General features: G+C 39.7%; 1 protein-coding gene across 3 annotated transcripts in view; it reads right to left on the bottom strand.

Annotated features, from left to right (window-relative positions):
• Positions 1-27,726, bottom strand: part of pex7 (peroxisomal biogenesis factor 7) — a 66,846-nt gene that overhangs the window by 6,531 nt on the left and 32,589 nt on the right. Inside the window, exons 12-13 of one of the 3 annotated variants that reach the window (XM_084377588.1) lie at positions 15,194-15,290; positions 3,639-3,751 (exon numbers count right to left, since the gene is read on the bottom strand). In XM_084377588.1, coding sequence (XP_084233714.1) covers positions 3,677-3,751; positions 15,194-15,290 — 172 coding nt within the window. In that variant the 3' untranslated portion in view covers positions 3,639-3,676. Of the gene's footprint in view, positions 1-3,638; positions 3,752-15,193; positions 15,291-27,235; positions 27,273-27,726 lie in introns of those variants that run through there. The other 2 variants (XM_084377587.1, XM_084377589.1) reach the window with 2 other exon arrangements.

The raw sequence follows: 27,726 nt of genomic DNA, 5'->3' as shown, positions 1-27,726 counted from the left end.
TAAAATATCCCGCCGCATTACTCTTTCATAAGTGTTTGATAACCATATTTAAGGGATTATTGCGAAAATTCTGCGTATATTGGCCAATATGTTGTGAATTTTAAATTTTTTACTTTCTAATATCAGTATCGGCCCAATAAAGAGTATCGGTCGGGCTCTACTGATGAGGCCTCCAAATCAAGCAACTACATATGTTGTGTGCTACTACCCTCCAGATCAACACATTTAAGCATTTTGTGATCTGACATTATAATCTTCTCTTAATCAATAAATTAGTTTATTAGGTTTTATTGGTTGGAAAGAAAAACATGCAGGTTGTCATCTCCGTAGCGTATGGGCGGCCACCCCTTCTTACATCATGCGTTCAAATGCAGCTTTCCCTTCATCATCCCGCTCCGAACACCTGATCAGATCTTTGAATCAGTGCGTCAACGAGCTGAACTGCCCTCAGAGCATGAGTAAGCAAAGTAGTCGTGCAGTGAGTCAGCCATGGAGAAGAGGAATGCCCTTCTTTAATTAACTTTAACAGCCGGCCGTAATGGAAAGGCACACGCACCGGCCAAGACTGCAGCAAAGCACAAAGAAAGTGAGAGAGAAATATACAAAGAGCGGAGACGGAACGACTAGATGTGCAATGAAGAGGGGAGGAGCGGCAGAAAGGAGGAGCAACACAAGGACAAGCCACGAAAACAGGGAAACGGGAATATAAAAGCAAGACAAAGTTCAAAGTCTGACTGATATTTTTAAATGAGAAAAAGGTGAGCGAAGACACAATAATTAAAACACCAATAAGCTTGTGGCAGATATGTACCCTTATAGAAAAGACACACAGCGGTCACACAGCACATATCACTGTTGAATTGTCATGGTAACAGAGCTTTTGATTGTCAGCTGCCCAGGTTAGCAGCTTAAGCAAATGTATTTTAATTATTTCTATTTTGAAAATTCCAACTCCCAATTATGCTCAGTACTACATATAGTAGGGCCCAGACACACCAAACAGACTTCAAAGAACTACGACAAAGGCCAAACAGCTGCACTTGAACAGACCACAAAGACTACAGCCGACAGTCAACTAACTTCTACGTTCTGTGCCTGCAGAGGAAGTACCTCTCCATATCACCAGGTGGCGGTCATCTGTAGAAATGGAAACAGGAAGACTCAAGACTGCTGATATACAAACGGTTGCTATGATAAAGCAGCGCTTGCCATTATTTTCACACCACTCTCGCTAATATAGCCACTTCTAATCAAGAGTATGTCTGAAAAAAGTTGCAAATGTTGTCGCCCCTGGGGCTGCCAATCAGAGTGATTACTCTGAATGCGAGGCATCTTGATTTGCAAGATCTTGTGATCATGGGATCTCTTGTTAGGCTTCAAGCTATGCATTGTGGCTAAACACACTGTGGTTGAACCAATCAACGTCCTCTGAGGAACTACTGGCAGCTACAGGAATTGTTTAGGGGTGACGACCAGCAAGAGAATCGACAGTTCGTTTGAAAAATGGCAGCTCCTCACGAGGTTAGCATAGCTGCTATAGCATCAACTCTATCGGAACTGGAGAGTTTATTTCATTGAGAGAAGCGCAAAGAACGGCATTGAAGGCTTTTCTTGATGGAAAAGATGATTTACCAACTGGCATCGCTGGTGGTAGCGCTCTCCTACTGTTGATCTGATTGGTTGGTGGAAGTTAGCTTGTGATAGACGGTGATAGATGGTCTGTCCAGCCAGTTTCTAGTGGAGACTTTCAAGAAGGTTGTCTAACCAAATCCAGCCAGAATAAATGTTGCCAAGTACGTTTCTGCAAAACCATAAATAGATTTAAACCGAAAGTTTCTTAATGTTGCAACTTTACATCTATTTAGGTTGAATTTTTTCTCTCTTGTCACAACGCTATGCTTATGATCTGGTTATGTTTAAGCACAAAAACCACTTGGTTAGCGTTTGGAAAACATCATGGTTTGGCTTATAATACCTGCTTTGGTCGCCACGATCACAAATGGAGATGGTCTAACTTTATATACATTGAAAAATAGCTGGTTTTGGTTGACACAAAAACTGCAGGGAATTTCTCCAGATGTCCTTAAAAATATGCAGTGGTGTAACTCAAACTGAGGTTGGCTGTTTGGCAGCCTTGTTGGCTGTAATAACTATAACTATACTGATACTAATGAAAACTATCACACAACACATGCAAATTTAACACACAATATTACGCTCAGTGTAAAATGTTACTGTATTTGCAACACAAATACCACAAGATCAGAGTTCCCACTCTTTTCTTGAGATGATTTTCAAGGACTTTTCCGGGACATTTTCACTGACAGTATAACAAACAGGGATCGAGCCCATATACTAATACAGTATGTTCCTCTCTGTTGAAGTCTGATTTAAAAAATTTGAATAAATAATCAAAATCAACTACTAACTATTTTCCTTTAAAAGGGAACTACCGTTTTTTACAACCTGGACCTTATTTCTAGCATAAAATATGATCATTTACTCACCAAGATAACTTTGGTGTCATATGAAGTCGTTCAGACGAAATTAGATCCAGTGTAGCGCCGATATATCCATATAATGCGAGTGACGGGGCACTGAAGCGCAGCCTCTATATAACGCAGAGGGGAATAGCACTAGCGTATCATGACAAAATATTGGTGAAATGAACTAGTTTCGCGGCAGATAATGCTCATAGTGGCTGCGCTTCGGTGCCCGGATCACTCGCATTATATGTATACACGCGGCACTCCACTGGTACTAATTTCGTCCGAACGACGCCAAATGACACCAAAGTTATCTGGGTGAGTAAATGATCATATTTTATGCTAGAAATAAGGTCCAGGTTGTAAAAAACGGTAGTTATCCTTTAAAGAAAAATGTATGGTTTAATATACTTACTTAGTATACTACTAATACTATACTGTATAGTATACTAATACATACAAACAACGATTATATAACTATACACTCTGTAGTCTCCCAATTGGGCTGCCATTCATAGCTTTAACCCTGCCGTTCCATTCATTATCATCAAACTCTCTGAACAATGCCCAACACATATTAGAAACCATTGCTCCGCGCCAGAGTTGAATCACAAACCTTAAACCTTTGCAGGCAAAACAAGCTAGCAAGAACGACAACTTCAGCAACTGAACCAAACATGCTAAGCAATTTAACATTATTCAGCAAGATGGGAAGAAAGCAACGTTAATCTATAAACTTAATAAAACTACCACAGTTACCAGCAAGCAGTAACTAATATTTACATTTTAAGCATAATGTGACTTACATTTTTAACAATACATCAATGTCATCCAGTCTGCAGGTGCTACTGTGAACCACTACCATTTGAACATTAATATGATCCTTAACCTAACTTAACTTAGCCCTTTCAGATGACAAAGTCATCCGTTTTGGGGAGCCCTGACAGAAAAATAGGAAAGTGTTTAAATACATTTCCAGGACAACACAAGATTTTCCAGGACATTTAGCTTTTTCTCTCATTTTCCATGTGTTTTCCATGACTGGAAAATTGGTCAACTATTTTCCAGGTTTTCCAGGATGCGTGGGGCCACTGAAGATGCTACAAGTAGTACTATACCACAGGATTTTTACAAAATGACCAACTTACAGACCTGTGAATGGCTGTCACCCTGCGTTCCATTAGGATCTATCACCATCCTCTCTCTTTCTCAGACACACATGCACAACCACCCACACTGCTGAAGTCTTCTAGGCCTGATTTGGCCTGCAGAGACATAAGGAGGGTGATCCATCAGACACATGTGGCTACGCTTGGATAAGACCAGAGACCACACTAGTGAGGGAGTGTGTGAGTGTGAGATAGATAGAAAGAGAAAGAAAATAGCAAGTGATCAGAGCAGGAAGTGATTAAAAGAAGAAAGAGGAGCTAAACCAGTTCACAGTGATATTAGAGGGAGAAATTAAGTAGAAGTAGAACCTAAAGGAAAGTAACGACAGAGAAGTGGTGAGAGTAGAGATAAAAGAAGAGGGTTTGATATGTCACAGTGGGATGGATAATGTAGCGTTGTGGAGTTTCCAACAGATTAGCCTGATGTCAGGATTACTACACCAGGCGGCCGTGATGAGTTCACTGTGAGTTCTTACAACAAAATGCTAATGCAGCATAACATTTCCCTAAAATCTTTCACTGCATCTCAGCTTGGTGCAGCTGGATGCTCAGCACACCTGCAGGGAACATTTTTTTATTTTGATTCTTTATGTCAGTATACTGAGTTCTTCCACTCATGCACCTGCACCCAAAACTGTGGATGGTCCTCTGGCGGCCATGTTTGATGACCCCAGCTCTTGAAAGCATGGCTGAGAACTGCTGATTGTTTTTTTTTTCTTTTCTAAGTTAAATCACAGCTTGGCTGATTTAAAAGGTCTGTATTGTTATCTGGAGAAATCCGAGAAAGATCACCCCCCTGCTTTAGCTTTGACCTACAATACCAAAGGTGTGCACACAGTTTTGCTGTAGAATTAGGGATTATTAGCGACATTTCAGGTGCTTTGCCTTTCAGTTTGACCTTGAATTAAAGTGGTTTATATGATCTCGATTCAAGGTTTAATTTGTTGCTATTATTTGAAGGTAGCTCCAAAATTACAGGGGGCAGCAGAACCAATAAACTGCTGCTCACTATACTCTTTGCTGTAGCTATCTGCAACTGTATGCTGTAGCTGTAACGACTAGCTGCCGTTAGCTCAGTTAGCCGTGCAGTGAAGTTGCCTCATTAGCAGTAGGAAGTCTGCCCACACCACAACCTCGGATGATGGAGGGGAGTCACCATGGGCATCGTGGCTCAGCAGATATCCAGTGGGCACGGATGTCTGCTGAGACAGAGTTCAGTTTAAAGACAGGGGATACAGTACACTCTGACCAGGGGGGTATTCCAGAAAGGAGGTTCAACAAACTCTGAGTCTATCCCTGAACTCTGAGTTGACTTACCCTGTGAAGTGAAACTCTGAGTTTTCAGTTCCAGAACAGCTGATCTGAGTTAGGTAAGTCGACTCTGAGTATGTTAACTCTGAGTTGAGCTCATGCCTGACGACTAGTAAAAAGCCATCATCAATGGAGCTCCGATACTGTGATTCACCATGGCAACAGGGGAGAAAACAGGAAGCAGACATTTTCTGGGGGAAAAAAAGTAACACGGCTGCGGCCGTAATAAAAATCACTGACAGAGTTTTAGATGCGGTCTTCTTTTCATTTTAAATGTAACATCACTTTATTTTATATTAGCCTTTGAGGAAGTGGTTGAATGTTGTTCAATGTTTTAATTTATTTTATATATATATAGGCCTATATATTATTTAATTTAAATCGTCTGAAAATTAAATATAAAAACAGTCTCACGATGGCTCCTCACTTTGGTTTTATTTCACATATTAAACAAAGTAAAAGTTTATTCAGTGGATATTTTAACTTGTAGTAGCTTTTACCACCAACAGATGCTGTTTAACACACATCTGTGTCCTAACATCCTGCTGAGTAGATGAACATGAAGTGGTGCTCACCTCCACCTCCACCACGTCCGCCAGAGGCAGAGGAGCTGGTCCTGAGTCAGGTCGATGGGTGACCAGAGGCTGAGGGCGTCACTCACCCCCAGGACCCAACATTAGAGGCAGACACACACTTACTGTCTACAGATTGAACTAGAAGTCATTTAATCTTATACTCAATGCGGCGGCAAACTAGAAACACAGACTTTGAAATTACGTTGTTGGAAAAAATACAATAGGCTCTACTGATGGTTACTTTTGTAGCTATCAGTGGGAAATAAAGAAAGCCAAATGAAATGTGAGTAATTTCTCCTTTTCTGGCTGATGGAAGGTGTTTGATTAACCTGCGAAGTGATTAAAGAGGATTGTTCAGACCTGACAGCACGTCAGCGATGACGTGTAGCCTGATATTCGCTGTGGAGAATAAAAATGACGGACTGATGAGAAGCGGTCTACTGTTCGGTTCAGTCCTCGTCAGGGAGTGAGAGCTCATCTAAATGAATCTAAATTCTCCTCCTGGTGTAAAACTGTGAATTATTTCTGCTTCAACATGATCGGACTGAGAAGTAAAGGACAGCCGCTGTCAGACAGCTCCGTCAGACTCAGGGTTTCTTCAGGTAAACCTGCCAGTGAGCAGGTTAGGTTCACAGAGTAAGTTACCGCAGTAACAGACCCAGAGTTTAAGTTACCTCTCTTTCTGGAACTGTAAACTCAGAGTTTCTCTCATCTCAGGGTTAACAAACTCAGAGTTTTCACAAAACCTGCTTTCTGGAATACCCCCCAGGACTATGACTCTGGGGACAAGAAGACACGGCAGGCGGGGACAGGAGAGGTACTGTATGAAGCGGCAGAGGAGAGAGAGACAGGCAGACATCAGCAGCAGGTGATAATGGCGTGTAAAGCTGGAATATTTTCACGTCTTACTCTGTGAACTGAGGATTTATTTCAACCAAACCAGAGGTGATTGTGGAAAGACAAACCAAGACTGTTCTGGTGTTTTTGATTTTGTTTATGTCCACTTTGAATGAAGTGTATTGTACAATGAGTTAATGCGGCAGTTAAGCTCATCTTAGTTCAGTAAAAGAGGGAAACTTTAATCAGATGGTGTGCAGTTGTATTTTTCTGTTTAGTAAGGAAAAGGGAAGTAAGAGTGTTTCATTTCTTGACATTTTGTGAGTTTATTTTGTTGACTTATTCAACTAAGTAGCAAACTCACACTGCTGAAACTTTGGGGGCTATCAGAGGTACAAAGTGGTATTATGAGACAGGACGGGCCAGGGCTAGCTGATTAGCATGCTTACTTCAGTAGACATCTCTGCAATACAGTGCAAAGATGTCTTTGATATAACGTCAACACTGTTGTTTCTTCACACTGTTGATAATGTTAGTTCATTTTTTTAAGGTTTAAACAAAAATTCTGGCTATACCTTACAAAATGCAACTTAAACAGTTGGTTGGTTTGATCCAACCCGTCTGACTCCAATAATTACTTGACTTCTTTGAAGTGATGTCATTGTGGTCTCAGGTCTTATAAATTATCTGGTTGAGTGTCATGTTATTACAGATATAAATATTGACCAAAGCTAATGAAAATAAGACCCAAGTTGTAATAAACAGGAATTATCCTTTGAGAATATTTTTTGGTTGGTGAACTGCTGCAGCTAATAAACTAATATGCTGATGACTCTTTGGTATATTTCATAATACTCTGGTTGTTGTTACAGAGACAGTACTTAATCTAACCTAAGTCGTTCTGATGTGGCAGCAAATATAACAGTTACTTATGGAAGACACTAATGATGTCTGACATGTTCTGTTTGTTGTGTGACTCACTGTTGAATGGTTCCTGATGGCTGCCGCTCTTGATGATGGTGATGGGTTTAATTAATTTAAAGAATGCATCAAAAAGCAAGACAATTTCCAAAAGTAGCAAAATAACTCTTTAAACTTAGTTTCACATTAAAAGAAATTTACTCAAAAGAAATTTACTCCATTTTTGAAGAGGTGGATATGGTGTATATTTACAGGAATAACTTGTGTTGTAATGTTAACTCCATTAAAAATAAGCTTCTATTGAAATTTGAAGAGAAATGGTTTGACAATGTTAAAACCAAAATTAAGGACATACATGCAGATTAAATCTAACTTTGGACCTGAATTATATGTTACATCACGTTTACAGAGAAGTCAAAGATCTTGAGTTGCACAGTTGAGATCTGGTATTCTTCCTCTGGCCATTGAGGTTGGTTGATTTAAAAATATTCCCGAGGAGAATAGAATATGTGAAATGTGTGAGCTAGATGAAGTAGAAAGTGAGTCTCATTTCCTTTTATATTGTACAAAGTATGATGATTTGAGAGAGGTATTATTTCATGAAATCTGTGGACAAAACCCTGAAATATTTTGGTGTTCTGATGAACAGAAGCTGGAGTGGTTATTTAATTTCAGTGTGTTTAAAACTGCTAACTTTATTTCTCAAGCCTGGAAAAGAAGACAGATAAATTTGTTTAATTAATTGCTGATGATTTCTCTTGAACCTTGGCATTGTCTTCCCTTTCTTTTTGTTTTCTTAGATAATGGTTTTGAACCCCTGTTTGTTTTCTTATCTCTTTGTTGTGCTGATGATGTGCTCTGGATCCGGTTTGTTTTCTTGGTGTCTTATAAGCCCATGCGGGCTGGGCATACATGTATGCATGACACAATAATAAAAATAAAAGTAAAGTAAAGTAAAGTACATTTTTACCTCTTGGGACACTCAACGCATCACTAAGGTCTTATCTTTTTTCATAGATCAGTGCTAATTAGATAAATTTTTAAATCTTTTAATCCATGTGAGGCTATTTTGTACTCATGATGATGAAGATGGGGTGCAGTCACACTGTGCAAACGTTTTGCAAAATGTCTTAGCTTAGGTAAGAAGACACCATGTGGTCCTCTCTTCTATTGTGCAGAAGCTTTTACAGTCAAGATATGTCTTCTTGAGGATGAAAGGACACACACGTACATGTAACCACCCACACAGACATGGCACCCCGGTCAGTGGTCTCCATGGAGAACAAAGAGCTGACTCAGCCAATCACAGTGATGAGGGAGGAACGGTAGATCACAGCTGTCAATGTCACACACACACACACACTGACACACAAAATGAACTGTAAGGTAAATGCACTGTGACTTTACACTCAAAAGAAGCAGATATCACATGTTGATAAAAGATAAAGTCAGACAAATTAAAAAGAAAAAACAAATCAAAGGAATTGTAGAATACAAGTTTTTAACAAATCTGTGTATTAATATTAAGTACACACAGTAGAGAAATAAGCACACACTACTATGGTTTAAACAAGGTTTCATATTTGCTCATGTACTATGCATATAAATGATACTGTAACTAACACATGTATTTGCAGTAATGTCATACTTCTTAAGTCTTCAACTGTGGCAAAAGGTCTAAATTTCATTTTAAATTGATTTAAATTAAGTGCGTTTGCCATTTATTATTTAAACGCTCAGCAAAGAAACTCTGCTGGACTACCTTAAGCTCAGATTCAAATGTCAAGTCTTTTTTTTTTTCATTTCAAGATTTTCATTTAAATAAATGTCTGTTAATACACAATTATCGCAGAATGAGGTAACACTGATTAAACTGATTACTGATAAAAGCCCTTGCACATGCAGTGTTATGATTTGGGTGTCTGTGGCTGATTCTTGAATTGAATCTTTGAATTATTCCTCATTATATAACATTTTATATTGTTATTACATCATGTATTATATTAAAATAGATTTTTTTATTATTCTGACGTCACAATGAACATTACCTGGGAATTTGTTACATTATTATATCGTGTTAGATTTTCAAACCCTACAGAGGGACTTTCAACTACTTGCTGATATGATTCACAAAAAAGAGGCTTTCTGAGAGGGCGACATGAAGATAAAAACAAAAGAGAGAGGTGAACAATATCAACCAGAGAGAACCAGAGGAAAGCGAACATGGAGACGTGTTCAGAGACAGAAAGTAGGACAGCAACAGCGAAAACCGAGGGGAGATCTGCTCTGTGACCTCATTGTGAGGGTCCTCCACACTGTCACAGCTATTTGTTATTTTACAGCGTGCCTCTCTGTAATGACATGTCTGATAACACTATACACTAACAATACAGCTCATTACTGTTGTTACCTCCTCCCACACACCCACATACACACACATATTCTACAACACTGACAACAGGAACAATACAGCTCATTACTGCCTAGCTTTATAGACACACACACACACAGCTCGAACACTGTCACACCGAAACCTCGTTCTGCAGACGGGACAGCCCTTTGTGATTGGTTGCTGTGGGAAACTGACTGTTTACTGTGACATCATGGGTTTTAGCTCCAGTTTGCGAGGTGCTATCACGTACGCACTTCCACTTCGTCATTATCGGCATCCTGGAAAAATGCTCACTCTGATTTTCCAGTGAGCTATTTTTGGTTCTAAGTGAAACTCTTGATAAAGGTGAAGGGTGAGATCATAGAACTGTAAAAAGGTTCACGTAAAAGGCAATTCAGCAGCAAAAACAAGTCTGGTTCTCTCCGATATTTTTGTTACCGTCTGCAAATCTCATGAAGAGACCAAAACAACATGTTCATCCATCTGTCAGTACTTTCTAACTTCCTGTCTGTGTGGCCCAGTCGCCAGAATAAAATATTGGCATTTTGTTCAAATTTGTATGTGTTTAATGTGTAATATGTATCATATCATGTGGAGTTACAGCTAGCTGAGACCACTAGAAAGCCAGAGGCCACTGTTTGAGGCTGTGTTTCTGAGTGTGACACCACTGGATATTTTTATTGAGACGTCGGGACATTTTTCAGTAGTGTTTGTGGCCACAGAATCAGGTATTTACATTTGTAAGCGTGAAACCACTGGATACTTTTAAGAAGACCATGGGACTTTTTCCAGCCACCATGTTTGTGGCAAAGGAAGCTTAAACAGGTCAGACGATTGCATGTGATTCAAGACTGTGTTTTTGTAAGCATGAAACCACTGCATATTTTGATTGAGACAACAGCACATTTTACAGTTGTGTTTGCGGTAACAGAAACAGGTATTTCAAGCCGAAACAGGAGACACTGCTACCAAGTGAGACACCACTGCCCGAGACAGCGTTTCAACATTTGTAAGCATGTACCCACTGGATATTTTTAATGCAACATCGGAACATTTTCCAGCCATGTTTGTGGCAACAAAAGTATTTAGTATTTTAAGCCAAAGTAGGTGAGATGATTGCAAGTGAGAGACCACTGTTCGTGAACTACGTTTCAGCATTTGCAAGTGTCAAACCACTGAATCATTTTAACATGACGTCAACCAGGTATTTCAAGCCAAAATATGATCTTTTCCAAACTCTATCAAAGTGTTTTTTGTCCCTAAACCTAACCAGACCATACGTACATTGTTGTCACAATATAAAATTGAATATTTAAGCTAAAGAAATATAAAATTTCAACACGTTGGTTGCAGAAAGAACAACATTTATTCTGGCGATTGGGTTGGTGTGTGGCTGATGTTACTGGGTCCTTGAAAGTCAAAAAGGTTGAGAACCACTGGTCTGGTGAGTTCCAGCAGCAGCACAGTGTGTGGGATTGAGCCATAATAAACTATAGTGTGTGTGTTCATGGTAATGAAGGAACAACAGTGTGGCTCACTGATGTGTATTTAATAGTTTTTGGACAACAGTGGCACTCATATATCAGGCTGTGATCCACACACAATACTTGGTTGTACATACATTCGCTGTTGCTTTTTATGTGTTTATGGGATTTGATGATAATAGCAAAAATATTGAATAAAAAAAGACTCATCCACTGTTAGAAGAGCAGCTTCAGCACCACCGACAGCTCATATTTCTTCCGTGGTTTGTACTTTTTTTCTCGAGGACAAATTGCAGCAATTTCTGCTGTAATTTCCAGAGCAATTCTTGTCCCGAGATAAAAAGCCTGAAAGACTGTGTCCTGGATAATTTACCCTCGTGCAGCATAGGAGCTCTGCACTAAATTTTAATAGATCTTCTTATCTTATGATGATTTAAAGTGATGTCTACTCCCCACAGACTCCAAATGTTTGTCGGTTTGAATGTTTTTTCCAGGGTTGAACAGGTAAAGTCAGGAAAAATAAACAATTTAAGTAGCTTAAGTTCTTTTCTCCACTTATCTAGTTAATCATCTTTCAACCTCACAGATTTACCCTGCAGCAGATTCAGGCTCCGGTTTTGGAAAAACTGACAACAAACATTTTGTGACCTTAATTTTACCTCCACTCGATTAACAGCACTAGATGGTCTTTTTAGTCAATTCATCACAGAAAACACTAGATTTGCACTCAGTAGAGCGTATACCTCCGCCGATGCCCAACAGTCCCCTTTAATTCAATCAATCATTGATACCAGCCACCTCAAGATCCATGCATTATTCCCTGAGAAATTAACAAGAAAAGGGTTAAACGCCCTACCACACAGCGTTATGGATTCGTCCCTTTATCCATGTCAGCACTAAAAGTTAATCCTCCATCCAAGTTGGATCGAAATTCGTTCAGTAGTTTTTGTGTATCATGCTGAAAAACCAACCAACAAACCAACCAACCGGAGACACAGTGGAGGTAAATGTCTTGCAAACAAATCAAACTGCCATTTAATTTAACATTCACTGTCCCCAAAAGGTGTTTTTCTCTTTGATAACCCAAAACCTTCCTTTCAGCACCACCATCAGATTAAAATTTCTCTTGACTCTTGGGAAGTCGTTGTTGAAAACTGTTTGGAAAAGGCAAACTAATACTCGGAAGGTGACTCAACAATCCATCTGTCTATCGCCATCTATCACGGGCTAACTCAACAGTGGGAGAGTACTACCACCAGTGGAGCCTGTTGATAAATCAAACTCTTACTGAAATCAGTCGAGAGAAGAGTGAAAACATCTTTCCCATCGAGAAAAGCCTCCAATGTCGTCCTTTGCTCCTCTTTTAATGGAATAAACTCTCCAGTTCTGATATAGCTGATGCTATAGCTGATGCTATAGCAGCGATGCTAACCTCTGGAGGAGCCGCCATTGTTGTTTTCATACGAACAGTCGATTCTCTCGCTGGTTACCACACCCAGAAATGGGTGTTGGAGTCTAATGGAAGAGTTTTCAAACCTGGCTGATTGTTAAAATGTTACTGAAATTAACTGAATCCCATGGCTACCCTGATGGTACAAAATCAATCTCAAAACTAATGGTACGCTTTGGAGAATGGTCAGCCGAGGTTGCATGCACCATTAGCAGTCAATGGGCTAAAACATACAAAGCTTCTCTCTGTTCTCAAGGGGACGGTCAGATTAAAAGTTTGAAGGGCTGTTTTGAAGTGTGGCTAACAAAGCAAAACTTTCCTTGAACCACTTTAAGTATGAGAGTTTCAAAATGACGCAGTAATGTGCGAGTGATGACCTCAGTTCTCTCTTTCCTTCTGCAGTATTATGTCTCCAAACAGCTGTGGCTGATTTGGACGCTAATTTCCCAATCACAACCTCGACCCCATGATGGTTTTTGTCACTATTTCCCACGCATTTATCCGGTGACATATAGCTGAACTCCGTTGGCAGTCATTGTCACCACTTTGCTTTGGATTGTCCTCTCTGCGAGGCGAGCGGAGTGAGAGATACCGCCTCTCCAAATTAGCCGAAAAACTGAATTAGACAAGAGTGGCCTTTTCAATTCAATGCTTCTTTACCCCGACACACTGGAACACACAGCTCGCTGACAGCCCTGTGTTACTGTGTGTGGGTTAACCCCGGTCGGCTCATGTGCAGACAAAGTGATGGATGGCCCTATTTCAAGAACTACAGCCAACACTCAGAGAAAACCGGATGTGGACACAATTATTCCATGATTACCCACGCACTTGTCAGAAAGACATAGGGAGGATGAGATGTTCCTAAATCTGAAAAATACAAATACTGCATGACCCAAATATAACCCAATACCCAAATCTTTTTGGGTGTTAATTACATTTAATTCAGAATAAGATGCAAATTAACACTTGAGGTTAATCATCAAAATATTCTCTTTCTGTCATTATCTAATGCAGTTATGTTGCTTGCAGATATGAAAAAATGGGGGATTTTCCAGACATCCATTGTCCACAGCTCTGGTTCTGGCTGACAGCAGCCTAGAGGGCGACCTCTCGTGTTTTTTTTATGTTTTTTCAGTCTAATTTGTTTTCTCTGACATGTTTAGCGAAGCGTATCCTCCGTAGGCAGCAAATCTCCTGCTGTCTTCATGTGATGAACGTATTAACTATATGTATAATGATGGACCCCGAGTTTTACTGTGGGCATACAGAGCTGCAGTAGCAGGGAAATAAATGACTGGATTAACAGAAACAAAGCAGTTCTCGAATACTGCTTTCACACTGGTCAAAATACCCACTAACACCCGCAAACATCTGGCTTTTGTCTTTAATTTGAATGTGTACAATCTGCGTTCACTCCCAGGTCAATTGAGTCTGCAGTATATCGTCTCCGAACACACACATTTTCTCTCCTTTTCAGGCCCGATGCTATGACGTGTGTTGAAATTAAGGCCGCTGGCTTGTTAATACTTTTCCATCTCATTGAACGTTATTCAGACGCCGCTGAGTTTGAAAGAGAGGCTGAAGTAAAACATATTAAAGGTGACCACCAGAGCGGCTTCTGTGCCTGTCAGCTGCCTGATCGGTTCTGAGCATGTGCAAGTCTCAACAGAGGTGAGAAAGAAGCAAGATGACTCACTCTTGAACATTTTCCATCCAGCTCTGGGAGAAACGATGTGTCTAATTCAGAATTTTATTGATTAAGACTTTATAAAACAAGTTTAACATTTTCTGGATGAAGTCTGTGTGCTCAGCCTGTCTGTGTGCTCATATTGGCTGTTTAGCTAAGCAAATCAGTGCAGGAGAAGATAAACAGAAAAAGAAAGTGAAAGCCCCTTGAGTCAATGTAGCATCCATGAGTTCACCCGTTTAGTGCAGTTACTTCTGATATTTCTCCAGTGTCTTTTACAACTCTTTAACAGCCATATTCTTGATTAGAAGTGGCTATAATAACGAGAGTGGTGTCAAAAAATGCTGCTTTATCATGGCAGCTCGTATATCAGCAGTCTGGAGTCTTCCTTGTTTTGAATGACAGAGTTATTTTTACTTACGAGCTACTTGGCCGTCAGCTATAGTCTTTGTGGTCTGTAGTGCAGCTAGTTTTTTGATGTCGGTTTGGCTCGTCTTGGCTCTTAAAGTGAGCCAAAACATCCTGAGAAGGAAACTTATTTCATCTGCTTTTATCTTTGTTTTACTTATGTGAACTTAAAACATCTGCTTAGTCAAGAGCCTTGTCTTTAAGGTCAGGTTCTGCTAGAATAGACTTCTTACGACGTTTGCAAAAACATCAATCCATAGATTTTTTGTCCTGCTGTTAGTTCGCCCCCTGGTTCCTCAACTGAGATCACTCTGAAACCAAAGCAGGAGTTCCAACAACACAGCTCTGAGGGCCACAGAGGTACTCTAAAGTGGCAGTTCTCGGAGCACGGTCTCTATAATGTCAGCCAGCACCAAGATTTCTACAATAACAGTTATAGTTAATATTGTTATGAAAAGTATGTGTGTTACCTGATTTGGGATGTGCAGGTTGAAGTCTAATCCACAGACAAACTCTGAGTGATGTTCCACAGTGTCCAGAGGCTGGTTCCTGCTGTAGTCCCAGAACCTGCAAACACAAACACAGATATCTGACTTACATTCCAAAAGTGGTAAAGATCCACGTTACATAAAAGTAAAAAGTGTCTCTTTTGGCAGAAAATGACTCTTTTTCAAAAAGATTTAATTTACTGCAACGTAAAGTTTCTGAAAAGGAAAGTTCCTTTCAGGGGTCTCATTGATAAAACATTGCGTAAGATCCATACTAAAGTGTACGTGTGCCCAAAAGCCGAAAAAAATATTCTGATATATAAAACCTGGTGTACACCCAACAATGCACAATTTCCTTTTACAAATCCCAAATCAACCTGGAAATGTGTGCGCGTGGATCCGCCTCATATACCGCCCTCTGAACACCCACATTCAATCCAATTAAATCCTATTCAATTTATTTTTTTATTGAAGTGTAGTTACGATGAACACAGACTGCATTGTTATTAGGACTCACAATGAGGATATGGAGTGTGACATTGTGTGACACCTGGTATGTGTGGGTGTGAAGATGTATCGGGTGAGCTGACTCGAGAAGTGTTTGTGTGGCAGCCATGGTGCTGTCTCCAGTGCGCTCCGTGTGGCGCAGTGTGCGCATGACAGCACAGTCGATAGTGTTCGCTGCAGCGATTTTTTAACATATATAATATATTCAGGGAGAGCTCGATGTAAATGGATTGCAGCCTGCAGAATATATGAATTCCTTTGTTTCAGCTTCAGTTGGTCACAATGGGACAACAATTTGGTCTCAGCAACCAAGTCAAGGACAAAATATGGCTTGAGATCTCCCAACAGCTGCGATACAGTGAAGATGGTAATGTAGCTGATATTCACTGGATTACGTTATTGGTTGGTCATGTAAAATTAGCATCAAACGTGGGGTCCAGAAAGGGCCTCATTCATGAAACGTGAATGAGCTTAAGACCTAATCTGATGGTGAAGTGTCCATTTTATGTTTCCACAAACACGAGGTACGGAAAAAAAAATGACACCGTGGAAAATCTCGCAATAGACCCGTTGTGCATAGTTGTCATGCGGAAAATTGCATGCGGAAATACTACAAGCAACATTACACATCTCGTCATCTAATAGGCAGACTTAACTGAAATTTCCCTGAGCACATTAATGTTACTCTCTTTTCTCTTTTCTCATTCTTCGTGATGATCACTGCTATCTTTTTATAGCCAATGCCTTGACTGGAAAGCCGCCACATTATCTCACAGAACTGCTTCATTCCTCAGATGGGCTCTATCAGACCCGTTCTACTGACCGCCTCATGCTTCATGATCCACAAGTTCAGTCCAGACTTGGAAAGAGAGACTGCTTTTAATTTTAGTGCCCCTGATACAGTGCAAAGAAATAAAATCAATATTCTTATACTCTAAACCATTTCAGATATTGGATTTTAAACCTCCCAGCCACTGGTTGTAATTGTTTTAAGTAACTGTATTTTATTACCATTCACATTATTTAAATTGTATAACATTTTACATTACTGTACCTTTATTTTACTTCCAACTATTTTATTTTATCTATTAAATTATCTGGCATAACTGCAACATTTTAGGGGTTTTATGTAACTGAATATTATTTGACATTATATTTTTTTTTTCTTTGCTTTTGTCAGTATTTCTCCTTGTTACTATTCTTACTTGTCTTTGTTTTGTTTGTCTCGATATCAATGTAAATGAGGGTTAACCCACAATGATCTCTCATGTATAAATAAAGGTTGATTGATTGATTGAATTTCATATAAAGAGAAATTTTGAAAATATGAGACCAAGTAACCAGGTGTATGTGGGCGCCTGTCAACTGACTGGCTGCTTCTACCTCCCTCTGTCAAAAACAAACACATCACTTACTTACTTACTCGACATTAGAAATCATCTCATCCAGTTATACATGAGCAGGATTCAATAAGGACAAGAAGGGAGGATGATGAGTCAGAGGAAGAGAAGGAGAGATATGCTAAGTGGGAGAGGATTTAAGATATATGGCGAGGAGAGGACGTACAAGAGACAGCAATCTAGAGAATTTAGATTATGAAAAAAAGATGAGTAAGAAGTGAAAGAGAAAAGAGAGCAAGAGAAGAGAGAGACGAGAAGTGGAAAGAAAGAGCGAGCCAATAAAACACTGCCTCCAGACTTCAGGCAGCAGCGGCCAATCAGACTAATTGAAAGACTGTTTCTCTTCCTGGTCTTGACAGAGTGGTGTGTGTGTGTGTGTGTGTGTGTGTGTGTGTGTGTGTGTGTGTGTGTGCGTGTGTGTGTGTGTGTTTGTGTGTGTGTCTGTGTGTGTGTGTGTGTGTGTGTGTGTGTGTGTGTGTGTGTGTGTGTGTGTGTGCATGCGCCAAAGCCCTGACACAGCAAACACTCCCTCCAGACTCATCCACTTTGCAAATGTAATTAAATCATTTTCAGAGGGAACACTGCAGCTCCCATTGGGCTCCATTAGGCCTGTATTAATACTGCAACACACACACACACACACACACACAATGAGTGATGGCCGTCTGGGGAGAGTCATGCATTGAGAGATATTATATATTGAGTGCCCTGTTAGTGTAAATCACTCCTAACACTCACGTTCCCTGTTTGTACATTTACATCTGTACGTGTGTTTGTGTGTGTGTGTGTGTGTGTGTGTGTGTGTGTGTGTTCTAAAATACTGCAGTACATTTGGGTTCATCTTAACGAGTTCCTTTCTTGACTGTGGCACTGATTGATAACTCAAACTGTCAGAGAAACAGAAAGTTGGAAGAGAAGTCAACGTGTTGGCTGAGAGAAGTTGGGCTTCAGTGCGGTGAAATCCATCAGCGTGTTGAAATGACTGACACGTCATTTATCCTCGCGGGGAGAACGGGATGTTGCATATGAGGAAGGAAACGATCCAAAAAGGTAACAGGATTCAGCAGCAGGTACAGCCTTCTCTCTTCTCTCTGCGACCAGTTCAATCTGTTGAATTTGATCAGGTGACTGACGGGTGTTTTCATTCTGACAACACCATGAACCCTTCCTACACCTGACTGAACCAGTGTACTCCTGCTAAGGCAAGGGCAAGGAAAATCGCCAAACTATTCAATAAAATCATTTGTAGAATCCTGCTTCACTTTAAATAATTATCTTAGAAAATCATCTGTTCATTCATGACTTTGGAACTAGTATATGCGTCTAAAGAAAACTCAAGAATCACTTACTGGCATTTTTATTAGCAGTGCCTTCAACTAGGCTTGGGCCGATATAAGATATCATCAAATTTTGCGATATTTGCAGTCATTCATGTTATATTTGATCAGTATATATCGAAGAGCAGTTATAGCATCTGCAGGCTTTTATTTTGAAAAGAAAACCCACGTTGAGCTGTTGTGGCAGTGGAGGCATATCATAGGATATTTGACAAGGTGGGAATAAAACCGGGCTGGTGGAGGTAACTACAGGTGATGTAGCGGCGTGCATGCAGAGCTTTAACATACTGACATGGAGGACTGGGCTTCCAAGAAGAGGGCCAGCTCAGCAGTTTGGCAATATTTTGAGTTTGAAGCAGAAGTAAAAGGTGAGACAAGGGACTTAAATTAAGGCTCTGGAGCGTAATGATATTTAAAGCCTCACTGAGATAGCAGAGTAGTCACAGTGTGACCATTAAAACATATAAATACAGAGAATATAGATATAAGTAAATGTATAACAACAGTAAACAGGTTTTATGTGCTCACTCATTCACAAATATATGCAGGAAGTCAAACTCGAATACATTCATCACCCGCAGTGCAGAGCAATATGTCTGCAGCGTAATGAAGTGCAGCGGAAATAAAAAAAACTCAACTAAAATGAATGCATTTCTGTCACAGCGCTCCCATTCAGTGCATTAAGAGGCAGAGTAATAATCCAGCAGCTAAGAGCCACTGTAGCCTTGATTAGCTTTGTAAAATGAGCAACAGCAATGATTTACTGCAGACTGCAGTTGACAGCTCGACGCTGTGAATAAGATGCAGCTGCAGAGCTTCAATCAGGAGATGAGGAAGCAGAATTTAAATGTTTTTACCCTAAATAATCACAACTCCCATGTTTGGAGCCACTGATGTACTTAACTGTGGTTTAAGGCAGAACTGGACTGATTGGTTATTCATCCATTAGTCAAGATGTCCTGATCTTAAGTATCAGCAGCGGGGCTGATCTGAGCTAAAATAAAAACCCCTCAGCCTGCTGGTGCTGCAGTGCTGCTCTCCTTTCCAACAATAGGAGTCAATTAAATTAAGATACAAAATGGCCACCAAAGGAACAAGACTGGGCTCTTTAAGGCACAAACCACAAGGCAACAAATAAGTACCCAATTTTAAGGGGACAATGGCTGCACCTGAGAGGGTACTGCCCCGGTGACAAGCCAATGTTCTCGTAAAGGTACAAATATATACCTTATTATCTGACAGTGTACTGTGCAGCATTTCATTCTGTATATGAGTGAAACAGTCCGTCCCAATCCGCAAAAAACAACACTGGTCAATTGTGTAAGGGGGTTAAAACAACCCATGTTTATGCTGACAGTGACCTCTGGTGGCTGTAGTGAATATGACGGGAGCGAAGGAGGAAGTGACGTGACGCAGTTAATTTATTAATATTATTTAATATTAATCACTTTTTTATTGTGAGCTGATCGTAACATGACGTGAGGAGTTAGACCTTCTGTGTCTCTCTCGGTTGCCCATACAAGCCTGTGGACGATTCGTTTAAGTTGTTTAAAGGTGCGGCCTGTAAGAATTGGCCACCGATTAAATTCATAGTCAAAACAAATACGAGGAGCATACCACCAGAGTAACCGCTAACTGCTGCTAACTACAGTTGCAATTAGCTAGTTAGTTCAGTTACCTTAATTCTCCTATGCCTGGACTGTGACCTCAGAGCAACGAGGGAGTGATTTTATGCTTTAAAGAAAAAATCTTACATATTGAACCCTTTTAAAGGTAGAATCAGCAGGATTTGTCCCAGCTGTTCGTAAACGCACCACAAAGATGGTTGATTGTTGAGTCTCATTACCAGGAAGTCAAGAAGCTACATTTTGGTTTGTAAAGCGTCCGAGCAGCAACAAAGTGAGAAAATAAGAAAATCCAGGCAGAGGGCTGCAGGGTCTCTGCAGATACGAGACACTAACACGCCTTTTCTCCCATTCCAGTCTCCCTCTGTCTGTTTCTGTCTTCTTACGCCTTTTATGTCTTTGTTGGGTCCCGCTACGCCTGCCATGCGTGATGTGCACTGATAGGTTGAAATCAGTCTTGTGATGTTGGGAAGGTGGCGTGCAATGACGCCAAATAAAATAATCCATAATTCTCCTCAAATGCATCAAACTAAACTAACGAGCCTGTTTTGAAACTTTAAGGAGGAGAAAGTTCAGATATTTGTGTTCAGATTAAGGGAGGAAAAGTCAATAGTTGTCAGAGAAATAAATACTCAAGTAAAGTACAGATACCTGAATCGTCTACTTTAGTAAAGTAACTTGTATTTCATTATCTCACTTCCCACCTCTGCTTAATATCAAAGGACTCAGGTCAGAGCCAAAAAACATAATCTTGGCCACCCAATCAATTTGTCACTATATGCAACTATTGTGATGAATGGGTTGAGTCATTTTTAAGCAAATATGCCAAACGTTCACAGGTTCCAGCCTCTTAGATTAATATCACTGTATCACCTTCGCCTCAATATTATACAGGACATTTTACAGACAAAACAATCAATCATTATTCCAGGAAATTGTCAGTTGATTAATTTGTAATAAAATTGTAATGTTTTTTGTTAGTGAAATTAAAAAAAACATCTGTGTGGAAGAGAAAGTCTGTCTCATCACTTCTTTTCCACAAAAGCAAGCGTCACACTGATGTGATTACAGGTTTAGATGACGTCCATGTGTGAGTGTGTGGAAGTGTGTGTGTGTATAAGATCAGATGACTGTCCCAGTTAGACAAATACACCATGTTAGTTGTATAAATGAGGCCTGCAATGTCTTTTGTCCGGAGTTTCCATGGTAGGTAATCATTTAGCTTCTATTGTGCTTCATTTTATGGAAGCCTCCATTCACCTGCCAGCTTTGTGTGTGTGTGTGTGTGTGTGTGTGTGTGTGTGTGTGTCTCACTATTACTATGAAACTCATTAAGTCACAGTGGACTGAGAGAAAACGAGAGGGAGGGCATGAGAGGATACGAGGACACAAAAGAAAGCCATAAAACATTTAGAACAAGGGAGAAGTGACAAAAACAAAGACAGACATGTAAAGAGAGTGATTCCATATCACTGATGCTTTAATCCAAACAGGAAATTAATGTGAAGTTGTGAATGTGCGCTGTGAAGCAGTGAACATGTTATCTAAAGCAAACATGACAAGTCTGACCTGCTGTTAAGAAACACGACCTCACTCATGAGTCTCAGTTTAACATTAAATACTAACTCTGACTTCTTTAAAGTGAGTGTGCACAGAGAAATGACAGCCAAAGAACTTCTTCAAACCCACTTCTAAGAACCTACTTTTATGTGAAGTCAACCTTTATAAATTGATTTTCATCTTTCTATCCTTTCATTCCTTTTACTTTATTTATCTGTTTCTAATTATTTCATGTGGTGTCTTTTTCTCACCGCCCTTTATTGCATTTATTGTTAATTGTTAAATTATCTTTTATTCTTCTTACTGCTCTTAAACTTTTTATCTGTTCTTAATTCCTCTGATGTAATGTCTTCTTATCACTTTTCAATGATTTTATTATTTTATTTATCTCTTTATTTGCATTGCTTTTTGTGATTTTGCCTGTTTTATTGCTTTTATTCCTTTTACTTGAAATGACTCAAACTAACATCAACTTAGACTTGGCTTCCTTGTTTTTGGCTTGACTGTTGGGTGTTTATTTTGTAATATTGTCTTCCTGTGATTCCTGTTTTTGCTTCTCTGTCAAAGCACTTTTTAACGTGTCTTTAATGGTGCTATATAAATAAAGTTAATATTATTTGACAAGTGGCCTAAAAGCAAGAGATAACCAAGTGTTTATTCTTAAATAGTCAAGGCTGGAAAAATGTAGCTCTGCCATCACAAACAGAATGACAAAAACAAAATAACAAGATAGCAGAGTTAGAGTTAATGAAATGAAAGGCCAGTTTACTCTCATCGAAAAAGAGGACCTTGGACCACTGGCCAACAGTCCAGTCCTTCTTCTCCTTGGCCCAGTTGAGACGCTTCCTACGTTGGCTCAGGCTCAGAAGTGGCTTGACCCGAGGAACCCGACAGTTGTAGCCCATCTCCCGGATGCGTCTGAATGTGGTGGTTTTTGAAGCTGTGACTCCCACCTCATTCCACTCTTTCTAGATCTCTCCCAGATTCTTGAATCTTCTCTGCTTGATAATCGGCTGAAGCCCACGGTCATCTCTTCTGCTGGTGCATTTTCTCCTGCCACATTTTGCCCTTCCACTAGACTTTCCATTGATGTGCTTGGACACAGCACTCTGTGAACAGCCAGCCTCCTTAGCTATGAACTTTTGTGGCTTACCCATCCTATGGAGGGTATCAATGATGGTCTTCTGGCCAGTTGTCAAGTCTGCAGTCTTCCCCATATTGAACCGAACTGAGACAATTGCACTAAAGTGAAGCAATTTAAATTTTGGGCTGATTTCTTCACAGTATTCTAATTTTTTGAATTCCTGTTTTCGTGGGTTTTATGAGCTGGAAGTCCAAATTATGTACAAACAAAACAAATAAATACTTGAAATCGTTTAAATTGTGGGCCCTGAATCTATAATCTATGAAAGTTTAACTTTTTGAATGGAATTATGGAAATAAATAAACTTTTCCATGATATTCTAATTCTTTGGAAAGGGTCTGTATATGTTGCAAATCATTTTTGGGACTTACTCAATTGTTTTTGTAAATATATGGTAATTCTAAATTCGATGTGAGCAACACAAAGTTTGGACAGGAGCAACCAAAGACTGAATCCTCGAAAGGCTCAGTAGTTCACAATCAAGGATGGGCTGAGGTTCACCACTGTGAAACACATGATTGTATAAAGGATATCACTACATGGGGTCAGGATCACTTCAGAAAACTCTTGTCAGTTAACACAGTTCGTTTGCACATGACTGAATCCTGTTTTTATTTGGCAATGTCCCAGCTGCCCCGGAACCAAGGCTGAGCGTCACAAAACTGATTACGATTTTGGGCAGTCTGATGTCAATGGTAGAATAGATTGATAAGATTGGTACCCCATTTACATCTGGTATTACAATGTGATCTGTAGGAAAAACACATGTATATGCAGGTGTAAATGCATCGTGAACAGAATGTGATCGGATCTGCCTGAGAACATCTGGAGGTAGTCCTGCTTGCATTGTGCTCAGATCTTAGGTAGATGTAAATGCAATCTGTACAACATGCTGGTACGCACCATAACACTGATACAGATATTTGTTTTTAGCTAAGTAAAACATAGGTTGTTGTCAAATTTAGACAGTTTGCAAGTGAGAAAGACACACAAACTGACTAACTAGCTGCATTATTTAATAGAACAGCTTGAAAATGAAAGCGACGCAGGTGGAAAATGAATGACATTAAGTCAGAAATAATTGTGTTTGCAATCTGTGTCTGTGCAGCCGAAGCAGGACCGTATATTTCTAGTCACACAGCAGCCCACACATCAGTTCTGCAACAAACCAGGACAATCTGACACAGTATTTCTATAAGAAGAAAGGAGTAACTTATATGCTGAATTTACGAGGGGACTAAAATGCCCTAAAATGCAAACGCAAGGGCAAGATCTGTGTTTTATCCGTGTAACACATCCAGATAGAGAGCTCTTTTTAATTCCAGGTGTAAATGGGGTCTGGTAGACAACAGAGCTGGTAGCTGCTCGTGAGGCTGCACTTCAGCATGCTAACATGCTCAACATGAAAATGCTAACATGCTGATGTTAACCAGAGTTCATTTCCAACGTCTTACTTTAGTGTACTACAGTACTTAGCAGTAAACTTATGGTAAGGTCATCAGCTTTGCAGGTATTTGCTAACAAATCAGAGTACTGGACAAACTCACCAAAATTATTAGGATTCACAAATATATTACACAGAAAATTCCATGGAAATCGATACAATAGTTGAGATATCTCAGTCTGGAGTGCTGGTCCCGACTAGCTTGGAAAACCATATCACAACTTTTTAAAAAATATTGAAATAAATGTTAATGTATTGTGCAGCCTCAGCAGAAGTGTGTGCTTGTGTTTTGCTTTGTGGCAGGAATTGTCTTTATCTTATTGTCTTTTGGTGCCGCTGCTCATGACATTTAACAGCTCATTACATTTGAGTTTCCTTAGAAAAATGCAGCTCACTGCCCTGTACCATAAAAGATCAGACGGGGTCGAGGATCACCGATAAATCAAAAGCTTTGTTACATAAATGAATCAGAGGAACTGCTGATGATATGATCTTAAACTTCAACATGACAGAGGGAGGCGTTACAACAAAATAAACAGAGAGGAGAGAAGGAGTGGGTGGTGAGCGGAAACAAGGTATGAAAAAGGATTAATACTCTGTGTGTACATTCATATGGGGATATAGAGGAGTGTGTGCTCAGATGTATTTGCATATGAGTGTATTCATGCCTTCTTTCTGTATGTGTGCAGGTGGATTAGATCAGTGTTTGTACGTGTTGCAACCAGTGTTTAAACACACAGGAAGGCCTGTATAAGCAGGTGTGTGTGAGCAGACTGAGTGCTGAACACACTGACAGGTGAATGTGGGAGCTCTTAGATTTAAGATTTAATACGTGAGCTACACAGTTACATTTCTACATGTTTTAGTGGAACCTGTACAACTACGGTGAATCTGAAATGCTGTCGTGGCTGAGCCGGCTGCGTACATTACTCTGTGATTCTTATCCCACCTGCAACATATGGTTATACTGTTCACTTAGTATTACCTTCACCGAGGAGGTTTTGTTTTCACCTGTTTATCGGTTGGTTGGTTTGTCAGCAGAATTACACAAAACTACTGAACAGATTTCAACCAGACTTGGATTAAGGATTCGTCCCAGCCCAAAATAGACCCCGTTAATTTTTGTCACGATCCCGAAGAGATGAATCCAGGAATGTTTTCTCACTTTCTTTAACATTGTGAGATAGGGTGGATCTTGATAAAAAAAAATCAGGCTGGTGTCTCAACCCAGTCGCCAGAATAAATGTCAGCTAAGTATATTTCAGCTAAACCAAAGATAAGTTCAAGATTATTGTTTCTTTATGTAGAACTTTATATTTGTTTTTCTATTCCTCTCTTGTCACAATGCCGTGCTTATACTCTGGTTAGGTTTAGTCACAAGAACTTCTTGGTTATGGTCAAAAAACGTCCTGGTTTGACTTAAAATACCTCTTAAAACCCGCCTGGAAATGTCTCGAGGTCTCCTTGAAAACACCAAGTTTTGTAGCCACAAAAAAAGCTGGAGATGGCCCCAATTCCCCTGAAAAATATCGGGTTTTGGCCGCCCCAAATGCCCCCAGGTCTCCTTAAAACTGTCCAGTGGTGTCGTGCTTACAAACGGTGAAATGCAGACTGCAGCCGTGTGTTTGGCAGCCTCATCATCTTTTAGTTTTTACACTAAGTTCACTTATTATTTCTTGTTACTTTTCAGTTTCCTGTCGCTATTTGGTTAGGGTTGTCCTAACAGAGTACACACCCACACAGAGTTTAAAGGCCTGCAACCCCCCTCCAGTTAGCTAGAACTGAAGAAGTCTCTTGGATGAGAGGTGAAACAAGTCCAGTTTCCTACAATACAGCACTTAGAATTACCATGACCTGGATGACTGAGAACCTTCATCAACATCCCATGATGAAGAGGTTTGCACAAAACTGTGAAGCTTTGTAAGCCTAAAACACACAGACTTGATATAGTACGAGTTATTGTGTTTCCTTATATTTTTATTGTAATCTTTGTGTTCCGTATTTATGTTCTTGACTGATGCATTACAGTAATTAGCTTTCATGTCAGTGTCCACTATTGCACCGATATTTGTGTAAATTTTGTTAACTTTGTGATAAATGTCAGAACATGAAAGGCTGTTTGTGTTGACAATAACTGAAATGAAAAATTCCAACCTGCTAGAAAGGATTTTGTGCCAGCTTTACTTAAATGTAGGTTGTTTAGTAGGCCTACTTACACAGACCTGTTTGTTCCACCAATAGAATGAGCTGTTCTCAGAATTTAGTATCAACGTTTACCTCCAAAAGTTTTATTTAGCAGTTACTATGTAACAAAACAATGCAACAACTGAGCAACGGTGAATATATAAATAAATATATACATAGCAGTAATTATTACGTTCTTTACAATTTTAACAACTTGCAATAACAAATTTGCATTGAAACTAATGAAATAAAGATAAATGGAAAAAAAGGTTTGATCAGGTGATAGCAAATTGTGCAGACAACTACAGCCGTGCAGGTGCGTGGAGGTGGATTATGTAACCTTTGGATCGAGCAACACTAGCTGTTTTCCAATTTCCGGTCTTTGCACTAAGCTGCTTTAACAAGCTGTGATCGGTTCATATTTACAGATATAAGAGTGGTATAGATCTAACTCTCTGCAAGAAAGGGTATATGCTTATTCCTAAACATGTTGAACTCCTTTAATCATTTACTTATTGAAGAGGACTGTATGTTTTTATAAATCGTGTTGGCAGGGGCAGTCTGGACCACCTCCACGATAAAACATAGCAGCAAACCTATAACTTAAAATACTTTTTTTTTTTACAATAAATCAGTACCAAAGCTAAATAATCATTTATTCAAACACTGACAGACTTAAACAAATATCGGTCATCTATTTTACATGATACAGGATTTTAGATTAAAATTCGTCATGATCACATTCAACAACAGTGAAAAGCTACAGAGAGGCTGCTGAACGGCTAACGATCTGAAGAGACGACACTTCTGTTAATGATGTGATCAGAGCCTCCTGCTGTCAGTCATGATCGATGCTCCGACTGTTGACACATACATGAACACACAGTCAGTATCCACACTTAAGTCAAGCTACGGTCAGAACTTGATTAGGCCATTTAATTGGACTGCCATTGTCCCAGTATACAAGCACCAGGGGAGAATCGATTTATTGACGGAAGTATGTCCGACTCCAGCACGATATACATCATTTTAGCTAGTTGCTACTGGACCTTCTACTGGTTGACCTATTACTTCGCATACCAAACAAGTTAAGAAGTGGCAAACGGACTGCACAGCATACGGTGAAAACATGGATGACTTTTCAGCACTGTACATTACATAATATATATTGTATTAATACCTTCGTCATCATCTTCTTCTTTTGTTTTTCCCGGCTTCCTGCTATGGATTTATGCCATGGTTAACTTTCGGGTCAATGCCTGGAGCGGGGATTGTGGCGCATGCACAGAACATGCAGCCAGTTAAGGCCCGACT

This window comes from Pagrus pagrus (assembly GCF_965226575.1).
Source record: "Pagrus pagrus genome assembly, chromosome: 16".
Lineage (NCBI taxonomy): Eukaryota > Metazoa > Chordata > Actinopteri > Spariformes > Sparidae > Pagrus > Pagrus pagrus.
This window is presented reverse-complemented; position numbering and strand designations above follow the sequence as displayed.